The sequence below is a fragment of the Leptinotarsa decemlineata genome, unplaced genomic scaffold (assembly GCF_025532065.1).
Source record: "Leptinotarsa decemlineata unplaced genomic scaffold, Ldec_3_MD MMD2_tig00026328_RagTag_RagTag, whole genome shotgun sequence".
Classification (NCBI taxonomy): Eukaryota; Metazoa; Arthropoda; class Insecta; order Coleoptera; family Chrysomelidae; genus Leptinotarsa; species Leptinotarsa decemlineata.
In genome coordinates, this window is record NW_027412688.1 from 28,529,008 (window position 1) to 28,541,041 (window position 12,034).

Below are 12,034 nucleotides of genomic sequence, written 5' to 3' on the forward strand. Positions count from 1 at the left end.
TGTTGATGAGAATTACTCATCATCTTGCATCAAACTCAAACCGTGTCTAATACAACGCTACCGGCAATTGTAGCAAAGTTCACTTGACATCACTGAACTCAAGTTCAGTGGTTCACATACTTAAGTCGGAATAAGGTAGGGATTTGCGGGGCGGTTGTAACTCCAGGTTCTGGATAGCTCAGGAGGCACACTTCATTCAAAGAAAAATAAAGGTACATCCTCAACTCATTGTTTTGTTGTTTTCAATAAACCATTTTTTGTTTTACGATTGTTTTTATCTGCCTTAAGTGATCCTCGATCTAATTTAGTCCTGGGCTTAGCGAGAACTTGATATACTGTTGTTGAAGTAACATATGAGTGATTGATTTTTGCTAGTGGATAAATGTATCTCGAAGACTTAATAAGTAACCGCTAACACCGCAATAGGCATTGTTTTCATACTTATATAATACTCAGTATAGAGATTAATTATTGCCCAACAAGTTTGCTGGATGTTGCTGAGTCGCCATGTGTATGATGTTTAAAATTCTCGTCAGTTGCAAGTCGATGTCAATTGTGAGACGAACAACCAATTCTTATTATATATGATTGTTTCGCTAACCAATTTAACATAATTTTGAAATGACCAAGTGTTTAGTCATCTCAAGGTATTGCTTCAGTTTCTGGAATGTAGTTTTCACGTTTGATTCTTATGCTGGAGGTTCCAATTCCACTTATCAAATAAGGGAGTGATTTGATGGACGATTCTGAGAATAAATCCATATCCCAAAATGCTTCATTTTTATGGAATAAATTCAAACATTTCACATACAACCTGTTGTTGTTAATGTGGAACAGCTTTTTTTAAACACCACTTCCACACTATTTCTAGCCAGTTTTATGTGATAGTCCAATAAATAAAAATCTATATATATTCTGTTGTTTCATCTTCGTATTCTTCGTATTAAATAATGCTATTACAATTTCATCTTTCCACTTTGTTTATATTGTCATTACCTTCGTATATAAACTAACATTGTTTAGAAAAACCAGGTCTGCTAAAATTTGGTGTAATTGAAAAACAGTCTACCCTCAAAGCGTTTGATTTAGAGTGGGTTGTCTAACATACGCGTTAAATATTTTTTTAATTCATTATCTCTTCCGAATATTGAAAGTTTTTGCTCGAGTTGGCTGTCCTTGTTCATCTTCCACTGCATGAACCACTGTGCGGCCATCGGATGCCTGCTTCCATGTAGTCTCGCTGGATACGGGAATGAGAGAATCACTTGTGGTTCTGTTATTACCTAACTGAATGGCATCCCAACGATGGCTTAATCCTAAGGTGTGTGTATCCGTGCCGAGAGGATGAATGACACTGAGCCTATCAGCTGTCTCTACGGAACCTTCGAGATACCGGGCGCCCTCTCGTCGTAGCATCGCCTTGTCACGGTAATGCGGGGATCTGCCGTGATTGACCTTCTTTCCCTAGCTACTCGTGGGACCTTTATAGACAGAGTAAACTTATAAATTCTTTCTGACGTTGAGTCTATAGAGGAGATGGATGTCGAGCTTACGACTCTAACTGACCTCCCTGTAAACTTTGATCAGAAGCGAGTCTACAGAGGAGACGGATGTCGAGTTTACGACTCCAACTGATCTTCCTGTAAAATTTAATCCAGGAGCAAGTCTACAGAAGAGATGGATGTCGAGTTTACGACTCCAACTGACCTCCCTGTAAATTTAGTTCAGGAGCGAGTCTACAGAGGAGATGGATGTCGAGTTTACGACTCCAGCTGACCTCCTTGTAAATTTAATTCAGGAGCGAGTCTCCAGAGGAGGTGGATGTCGAGTTTACGACTCCAACTGACCTCCCTGTAAATTTAGTTCAGGAGCGAGTCTACAAAGGAGATGGATGTCGAGTTTACGACTCCAAGTGACCTCCCTGTAAATTTAGTTCAGGAGCGAGTCTACAGAGGGGATGGATGTCGAGTTTACGACTCCAACTGACCTCCCTGTAAATTTAATTCAGGAGCGAGTCTCCAGAGGAGATGGATGTCGAGTTTACGATTCCAACTGACCTCCCTGTAAATTTAATTCAGAAGCGAGTCTCCACAGGAAATGGATGTCGAGTTTACGACTCCAACTGACCTCCCTGTAAATTTAGTTCACGAGCGAGTCTACAGAGGAGATGGATGTCGAGTTAACAACTCCAACTGACCTCCCTGTAAATTTATTTCAGGAGCGAGTCTACAGAGGAGATGGATGTCGAGTTTACGACTCCAACGGACCTCACTGTAAATTTAGTTCAGGAGCGAGTCTACAGACGAGATGGATGTCAAGTTTACGACTCCAATTGACCTCCCTGTAAATTTAGTTCAGGAGCAAGAGCTGCGGCGTACGCAGATTCTGTCTCAGGTGAGCAGGTTAGCAAACGTTTGCGCTCAAGTGAGGTTTCACCAAAACCAGAGGCGAAAACGCCCTGCACGGCTGAATCCAAGGCATCGTCAGGTGAAGGTTGTCGTAGGTATCAAGGTGGGAATCTTGCAACTTGACTACCCAACTACCTCATTAACAGAGCATATACTTTGTGCCTGCCCCGCTGGGGAGCGAATCAGTTCTTTAGAGTTCGGCAGAGCCGAACTCTTACCATCTGACCAGAAAGACCACTCACCATACAAACCTAACCTAACCTAACCCTTAAAACGTTTGATTTTAGAGTGGGTTGTCTAACCTATGCGTTAAATATTTTAATTCGTTACCTCTTCCAAATATTGAAAGTTTTTGCGCAGTTCCTACACAAACTATCGTTTCCTTTATATTTATATTTGACGGTATTTTCGCCGCAATCTGCATCGGTTCATTTGAGATGATTCAAGTCAAACAACCTTCGTGATTTCACGACTAGACTAGTGAACCAAATGTAGTAAATTATTATCAATAATTTACAGTAGTCTCCTGGTCATTTAGTTTTATGTAATTGTTTAGAACACAAGGTAAACTTGTATTTTCACATTTGTTATACCTATTCAAAAATCACAACTTTTTTTAATACTCTTTTAACTGGATGTGAAAAAATCATCCTAGTGTAGACACAGCCAAAACACCTCCCTTTCCTACACCCTGAAATTAATAGTCTTAGTATTGAACTTTCTATAAGACGTTAGTTACTTACTTTTGGAACCTGACACATCAGAAAATCAAGTGAAAGTAATAATAATAATAATAATAATTTTTATTATCCTGTAAGACAATCAAAAAGGTACATTGTGTAGGATTAGTCAGAAAAGAGCTTAAAAGTATAACTAAAAATAAAACAATTTACTAAGAGTAATGCATTAATTGAAATTTTCATTTTATTATTCAATCATTTCCTGAAGGAAGTAATAGGTTTTCTCTAGTAGAAAAGACTAAAGAAAGTAGTGCTCACACGGAAAGATAAAGTTATCCATCAAAAATCTACAAATAATTTTTGGTTACTAACATTTAGATTTCGAGTAATTCTTTCATTACTGTCTTTTTTTTTCTCTTTGATTCGGCCGTTACTTGATGAAGATCCATAGTAATTTCAAAAACTACACCTCCCGATTTGATCTCCACAAACTTCATTTGAAAAATATATCATAACATGTTTCGCTAGCACAGTAGCTTTATCAATTGATTCAAATCACTTGACAAAGCTACTGTGCTAGCGGAACATGTTGTGATATATTTTTTAAATAAAGTTTGCGAAGATCAAATCTTGAGTAGTTTTTGAACCTTTCATTACTGGTTTCTGGATGGTCGTCTATTTCAATTGGACCTTTTTCCTCCATTTGGAGTGTTCCAAGTCAGTATGAGGTTTTTCAGCTCTGACCGTTTCTTTTTGTAAAGAACCGTTTCGCAATGGCCGCGATGAATATTGGCAAATATATGGTTGTTTGATAGAAATAAAATATACCTTGCAGAGTGTGAAAGATCGAAATCCACCAAGGTACATGTATGATTCAACAATGAGCAATGTGTTTTTCAGGATAAGCCCATGGTATGCTTAATATGCAGCCAACAATGTGAAAATATCGGAAAGGTTTATAGAAACAGGATCTGAAAAATAACACCCTATAGAAAGTTCAATACTCTTCTATAGCCATTTCATGGACATTGTTAACAAAAGGTTGTATGCCAAGTTTGTACTTGATAGCTTTAGAAATATATGAGGCATGTAAATTAGTTTAGGAAAATATCAAGTCAATTAAGTGGATTTATGAGACCCTTTACGAGCACCACATCCACCAACTCAACTAGCTCCATAATAGGTACTCACATATTTTTATTAGATTCATTATTTTCACATGTTTTATTGAAGTTTTGAAAGCATTTGATATGATAATTTCACAAGTTTCGAAATGAAAAAAAAACAAAAGAACGTGGTAAAATACTCTATTATTATCAATTTGTAACATCTTGCAATATTTCTTCATGTTCATTCATAATGTTGATTATATCAGGTTCAGTTTTCGCAGGAAGTAAATGTTTTATATGGGAAATTATAACTGATTTATCCAAAAATGTAATATTTTCTTTTTGCAATGCGTTAACACTCACACCGAGCTTGGAAGCTATCTGACTTGGCTGGTAAATCACATGAATACATTTTTGAATAAAGGGGACCAGTTCGTCGTAAAACGCCATGCATAATTTAGTGAAGGCATCTTTTGAAGAGGTTGTGAATGCTTGATGCTCCTGAGTGTATAATTTCAGCAGTGACTCTGATATGAATACTAAGGATTCCTGGAGATTCATCACCACGTCAGTCACAATGGCTATGGGTGCACATAACCTCAAATTGTTCAAAGTAGTCAAGATATTATTCAAATACTCAGCCAATGGATAAAATTCCAGTAAACTATCAGGTGGTTGCATTTGATCTTCATTATTTGTCTTCCATTGAATATTGGGGTGGTTTTTATCAATAAGGGTGAATTTGTCGATGTTCTTTGCAAAATTCCTGGAAGCATCTTCGACCGATTTAGTGAATTTTTTCTGAATAACTGAGGTGAACATAGGCACCATCATTGGTCTGAAATCACATCCCACTTTGCTGAAAGAAGAACCGAAATACATGCACTGGTCCATAATAGATTCAATAGAAGTTACCCCTTCTAGATCTTTGTCAAGGATTGTGAAGAATTCTGAAATCTTAAAAAGTACATAATTAAAATATATAGCAAGATTTGTTGGTTAGAAACATGCATACTCTTAAAACTGAGTATATTTTAGCTTTATTTCTTGATATAAGTTTACAAGAAGTACTGTTGTTTCGTTATGCACATATGTGCAAGCTTAAACCCAAATCTGTTTTAATACTCATACCACCGTTTACTTTAACGGGAGGGTTGTAGAGTTCAAATTCTAGATTATTGTTAACCAGAACTTATGAAACATCATATTTCACAAATTTTAGGTTTAAACTTCAATCTAGAGTTTGAACTGATCACAACTAGTTTTCACACTGAAAAAGTCTTAGAGATCATAATAAACATTATTGAAGGTTTTTCAAAAGGTTTTTTTTCTTTTTTTTTTCATAATTATTCTTTGTAAGTTACAAAGAGAAAGTTCAGAATTTCATTAAGCAATATTTTAGAAAATATTGTCATCAATTTTTAATTTTTCAATTAGTATTAATTAGGTACAAAAATATCTACTACTACTTCATTTCAGAGACTACTCACCTTGTCTTTCACCCAACTGAACACAATAATATTCTGATTAATATTTTTATTCTCTGTGATATGCATCAACGGACTATGCTCATCATCATTAAAAATTGCTCTGTACTGTGTTAGTATATTGAACAATTTCACTCTTATAACTTCTATCTTTTTTGTTAAATGATGATCAACTGAAAAGAAAGCCGAGGTCAATAACAGAAAACGTTTTTGAAAAATATTTTGGTGAAATGAGTATCTAATTAAATCAACACATTTCTGCTGAGTTATTCTGCTCAAAAACTACAAAAGGGGCTACAGCCATAGTTGGCTACAATATACTAACATAGGAACAAATCTGATGTGATATTTACAAATCTTATATAGTACAAATGAATGCTACCAGCAGGTCTACAAAATTAGCAGAATCACCCGCAAATTGATCATATGGGCACAATTGATCATTGAAATCAACATTACATTAATAATTTTCCTCTTATCATATAGGTTCCATAGATCTTTATGCAATGTTATGTATATATTCATATATATATATATATATATATATATATATATATATATATATATATATATATATATATATATATATATATATAATTTATTGAGTTGTGGGTTTTTTTGCTACAAATCATACTTACAGTAAAAATGAGTAAAAAAACAATTAATTGAACATATGAATCGACGAAAAAAGTTAAACATTAATGGAGTTTTTTGGTTTCATAAATGTCATACCTTCACATAAATGTCATTTTTCAATGGGCATGAAGATTTGATAATCTTTGACTCTAAAGGAAAAGTTGATTGATACAATTTTCATTATTATCAATATGAGTTTTGGTATAGTTCCAGCAAAGTAAAGCAGAGTTTTTGATTTTTTGACTGAGAGACCCCGTTATTCCATTCTACTGTACATTTCTCCAGTCGCTAAGATTCTCAACTTATATTATATATATATATATATATATATATATATATATATATATATATATATCATTTTTACTGCCCTGAAGAAGCTTCTCAATAGAAGCGAAAGCGCTTGGCAAAGTAGGATAGAGAGAACAGAGAACTCTGTTAATCCATTTTATTATCATTATATACAGGGCTATTCAAATTCGTTTCTGTACATGGGGATCTCGTAAACGATAAGAGATAGAGTGTCGATTAAATTGTGGCAAGTTGCGTATTTTAGAGACCTATTCTCGATGATGTAAAAAAATCGAATATAGCTCTTTTCATTCTGGAGATATATAGAAAAAACCAAAAAATAACAAATTATTTTTTTGCCTATATAATGGACATATTGAAAATCTGTCCAAATTTTGCTATTGGCACTTGGTGTGGATTAACAGAATATGTCGATGAATCTTTTATACAGAGTGTCATCTGACTTGGACCACCCCCATCTTTGAATTTTCAAATACGGACCTTTAAATACGAACACTATAATTGTAATGAAAATTGAAATGAAGTAATTTATATACACAAAAAAATTAATTGCGCAATAAATGTTCGAATTGGAGTCCTTCCATTTTGAGACAAATAATGGACCAATAAGATGGCCTGCAAGATCACCAGATCTTACTATTTTGGACTATTTTCTATAGGGGACATTGAAAAATAGGATTTACGTTGGCAGAGAGATAGAAAATGTGGAAGACTCGATATTGAAGATTTTGAATGATTTCGCAACAATGCAGCAAATAAGTGTATTGAGGGCAATAAATAATATGAAAAACCGACTTCAAAAATGTCTCGAAATGAAGGGACTCCAATTCGAACATTTATTCCGCCATTAATTTTTTTGTGTATATAAATTACTTCATTTCAATTTTCATTACAATTATAGTGTTCGTTTCGGATGTTATTATTGCTATCATTTCTTTTTCTGTTTATTAAAACAGAAGTTATAGGCAAAACATTACAGGTCGACTCTATCTATACAGATTTTTGTAAAGCATTTGACAAGGTCAACCAAGATTTGCTTATCGCCAAACTGTTTTCGTTAGGTTTTTATGGACCAATTTTGCAATGTATCTTATCTGGTATAGTAAAAATAGGAGGCTTTGTATCAACCGCAATTCATGTTCCTTCGGGTGTTCCTCAGGGTTCCCACTGTGGACCTTTGATATTCAACCTATTCATTAATGACCTAGCTACAATTATAAAACATAGTGAGGTACTGATTTTCACTGATGACGTAAAAATATTCAAATTAATTTCTTCTACAAACGATGTCCCACTCTTATAAGAAGATCTGTCACAATTTTATGTCTGGTGTGTTATGAATCAAATGAATTTGAATATATCCAAATGTTTCTGCCAAACATTTTCTAGAATTATTCACCCTGTTCTACATGACTACAGTATCAATAATATATCAATTAATAGGAAATTAGTGATAAAGGACTTAGGAATTATGTTCGATCGTGAATTGAACTTCAAATCTCATAATGTGCACATTATAGCTAAATCACTTAAGATGTTGGGCTTCATCAATAGATCATGTAAGGAATTCAGTTTGAACATCCTCAAGTTATTATATCATTATGTGCACAAATTTCAATAGCATTTGTGCCTATGATGATTTATTCTTCACTAACCTTCATAACATTATTACAATTGCTAACATGCACTTGAAGTAGGTAATCAGAATTAGTTTTTTTTTGTTAATTTTATTTTTCGTTTATAGTTAGGTATTGTGAATGAAATTTTGTATTGTCCTATAAATGGGTAACTGTTGGACAATAAAGCTATTATTATTATTATTATATCATTCATTAGTTAGATAATTATTGGAGTACGCTTCAATGTACGATTTTATCTCTATATTATTGTATTGCGTTTTATATTGCATTATGTATTTATTGTATTTTTATCTTTATTTTGGTTAAGATTTAACAAATTCTTTTTTTTTTAATAACAAATTGTAATTGGGACTACCCGTTGAATAAATAAATAAATATCTAAATAAAAATCTAAAAAAAAAATTGTTTGGGATTTTTTGGTTTTTCCTGTATATGAATTTTCATTATTATCATTATATTATTATTGTATCAATCAACTCTCCCTTTAGAGTCAAAGATTATAAAATCATCATGCCCATTGAAAAATGACATTTATGTGAAGGAATGACATTTGTCAAACCAAAAAAAATCCATCAATGTTTAACTTTCTTTCGTCGATTTATATGTTCAATTCATTGTTGTTTACTCATTTTTACTGTAAGTATGAATTGAAATGTTATTCATTGGCAAAAAACCCACAACTCATGGATTCTTTTATTATTGTTTGTTTAGAACACTCAAGAAAGATGGATATACTTTCTCTTATAGAGCTGTCGAAAAAAAATAAGTAGGCAAGAAAAAATAAATTTGAGAAACTGCTTGGTTACCAACTGATGGTCAAATTACGGTCACATTTAAAATACCTTCTTGCTTTGGAATCTCCTTCAAACAATGGTTCAGCCAACAATTCCTCGACTGCAGAAACTTCCATCGTAATTCTGGCTCTGTAAATATTTCCATTCTTCTTAAAATACCAATTATTTGTAGACATTTTGGTAAAGAAACATCTTCTCTCAACTGGGAGAGAAGCTGATGTAACATTCGAAGCCATGCTTTATCGACATCAGCAGCAATATTCTGAAAATAATATCCTCGTAATAAAAAAAAAGTATTATTGATAGATAAAGTTGAATTTTTCATTCCAGACACTCTCACTCTCTGTCAATATATCTGGATGATCACAATATGAGGCAATTGTCAAAACAGTTAGATTTTATTCATGTGATTTCATATAAGCATATGAATTAAAAATTTATTTGAAATGTTTCTCATGTGTATTATTTGATATCTGAAATAAATTAAGATTATGAAGTTATCTGCAAAAGAATAAATCGTAGTATGTCAAGTTCCTAAATTCTCATAATTTTCTAGAAAATCATTTACATTTCGTTAGTGGGAATATCATTGATAGATGTTTACTGAATATCTAGTTTTTTGAACATTTTTTATTGCTTCAAAGCACTAGTAGATTTAAAGGTTCCATTATTTTTGTATTCATAGAATGAAAATCTTCAAAAAATATTTAGAAATTGTGTTACAGCTTAACAAATATTCATATAATTTGTTATAACAAGTTTTCTTCAGAGAGGATGTTTATAGTACAAGTACTTGATTTGATTTAGATTTATATAATAATGTTTCATGGGCGGAAAAATTTATAAATTATTTCAAAATGTTATCAAACAATAATTTTTCATCGATTTATCATTATCATGTGTGTTATTATTCTGGCGAAATAAACTCACCGATTATCATGCCCTAATACTGTTTAACATTTCGTATCAGATTATTCAAATTATTTTGACAAAAGCCCATAGGCTCCATGATTTAGTACTTACACTGAAAATAGATATATCTGGATGCTTATGATGTAATTTTCTCACATAGGCAGCCAATTCTAAGACATCTTCATAGAGTCCGTCACTTAAAAATGAGTTCATTAATTGTGGCAGTTCCAAGATTTCAAGAAGTTTTGCACTTTTGGCCAGAGTAGAAGTGTTCAATTTTCTCAAATCATTTATTCCACTTGATTTTTCCCCAAAATCAATACAATTTTTCTCAAATTTTGGTATATCCACCAAGAGCTGATCCACTTTATTTTCGATTGCATTAAAATGAAAGTAGAGCTCTTTTGAACATTCAGCAGTTTCTATAAATGTTTTGTAATTTGTGACAGCTAATTCCTGAATTTGTTCTTTAAGAATTATGGCTTCATTCTTCAATCTATCAGGTTCCTTTAACAAATTTTCAACCTTGTACGTTCCTAGCTTTGATAAATATTCCTGAATATGACCATCATTCTCAAATTCATCTGAAATTATACAAAATTAATTGCAGCAATACTTTTCTATAATTAAGCCATAACTGTTCTGGGACTGTTTTCAATGTATCTGTATCTGAAATTATAATATCAAAAATTTTATGCTGCTCAGTATTATAAAATAATAATAATGATTATAGAATGGTAAAATACACTTCAAGATAATTCCTTTTATTTTGAATTTGCTTTGAGAAGATATTAGGTGTTTATTGGAAAATATCCACATTTTATTTATATAAATGTATATACTTACTGCTATGAGAACCATCTAGAAATAATTTTAATAAATTTTCAGTATCAGACATTATTTGTGCTTTAACTCTGAATTTTATTCAGAGATTTTCAAATGAAATTTCAACATAATTTCATCCAAATTTATATTTTTCTACTTTGACGTTCAAATAGTAAATAACTTTCCATAGGTATGACAAGTGACAAGTAAATAACCTGACCTCCAGATTTTTCCTCTTCTTATAATCACATCTTAATATTTTTTTTCTGTGCAATTTGTTAGCCTCACAGCTAGGTAGCTATGTAGTTACTATGTTGTCACCGGGTTATTGTATATGGGATAAAATATCAAACTAAGTCACCTTCTAAACGGAACTTGAGAATAGAATGTAAGGTATAGGACGATGGAGGAAGTTTATTATGTCTCTGTGATATAAAATGACGAATTAGATGTGGAGAATATATAATTCAGTTACATCATCCAGGGTAAAGTAATTGGCTTCATCGTGAAGTAATATCACGTGATATTACATTACGGTGGAGCCAATTACCAAATAACAGGTAAGTAAATTTGATTGGAGATTTTGAATTATTTTTTATCCATGACATTCATTGTAAGCGCCACCGATTTTGTTCCCGAATACTCATCCGTGCTAGTTTTGACCTATTGATTAGATTCGTGATAAGCACAGAATTGAAAAAAGAGACCTGTATCCCTAGTGGAGTCTCTTTAGACTCCAGCATGAATATAATTCCTTAGGATAGGTAGGTACTATATAAAATTCTCATGATTGCTGTTGGTGTAAAATTGATACTGTCATAAAAATGGTTTTGAAAAAATTATACGCGAATGTTGTAGAACTTTCAATAATATTAAGAAAAAAAATTAGTGAAGTTGTGCTGGTATTGTTTTAATCATATTAGACTATATTACAGATTGATAACAAGAAATTTTATTCAGCTATTTATGAATGTCGTGTTGCTGCCCACTTAACTTTTTGATAGCAAAGTGTAACGTTTCACTGATATGGCAATCTGATATCCCTACGATATAATTATATGAGTATGACAGAAGTATGTAGTCGGGACTTCTTGACATTTCAAAGCAATATCGCAATACTCATAGTCACTATGCTGTTGGAGACCAGAGTTAACAAGAAACAAGATGTTGAAACACTTTTACATAAACAAAGGCGATGACATCTCCCGTAATGAAGACGGCATCTATGGAATTG

At 32.6% G+C, this 12,034-nt stretch overlaps 1 protein-coding gene and 1 long non-coding RNA gene across 2 annotated transcripts; one reads left to right on the plus strand and one right to left on the minus strand.

Moving 5' to 3' along the window:
- Positions 1-4,381: 4,381 nt before the first annotated feature.
- Cog8 (conserved oligomeric Golgi complex subunit 8) lies at positions 4,382-11,002 on the minus strand. The gene is made up of 5 exons (XM_074182310.1): positions 10,822-11,002; positions 10,087-10,559; positions 9,112-9,325; positions 5,688-5,857; positions 4,382-5,154 (listed from the first exon to the last, which is right to left on the minus strand). Exons 1-5 carry the CDS (start codon positions 10,871-10,873, stop codon positions 4,405-4,407), a joined length of 1,659 nt encoding a protein of 552 aa, XP_074038411.1. The 5' UTR covers positions 10,874-11,002; the 3' UTR covers positions 4,382-4,404.
- Positions 8,765-9,514, plus strand: LOC141485500 (uncharacterized). Its single transcript, XR_012467246.1, has 2 exons — positions 8,765-8,905; positions 8,981-9,514. It is a non-coding gene; the product is annotated as an uncharacterized lncRNA (long non-coding RNA).
- Positions 11,003-12,034: the final 1,032 nt, after the last annotated feature.

Bases quoted from the DNA above. Each gene is read 5' to 3' on its own strand.
- Cog8 (XM_074182310.1), bottom strand. From the start codon at position 10,873: ATGTCTGATACTGAAAATTTATTAAAATTATTTCTAGATGGTTCTCAT. The intron at 10,560-10,821 runs GTAAGTATATAC...GTATAATTTCAG, and splicing joins TCTAGATGGTTCTCATAGCA to ATGAATTTGAGAATGATGGT. The intron at 9,326-10,086 runs GTAAGTACTAAA...TATTATTTTCAG, and splicing joins CAGATATATCTATTTTCAGT to AATATTGCTGCTGATGTCGA.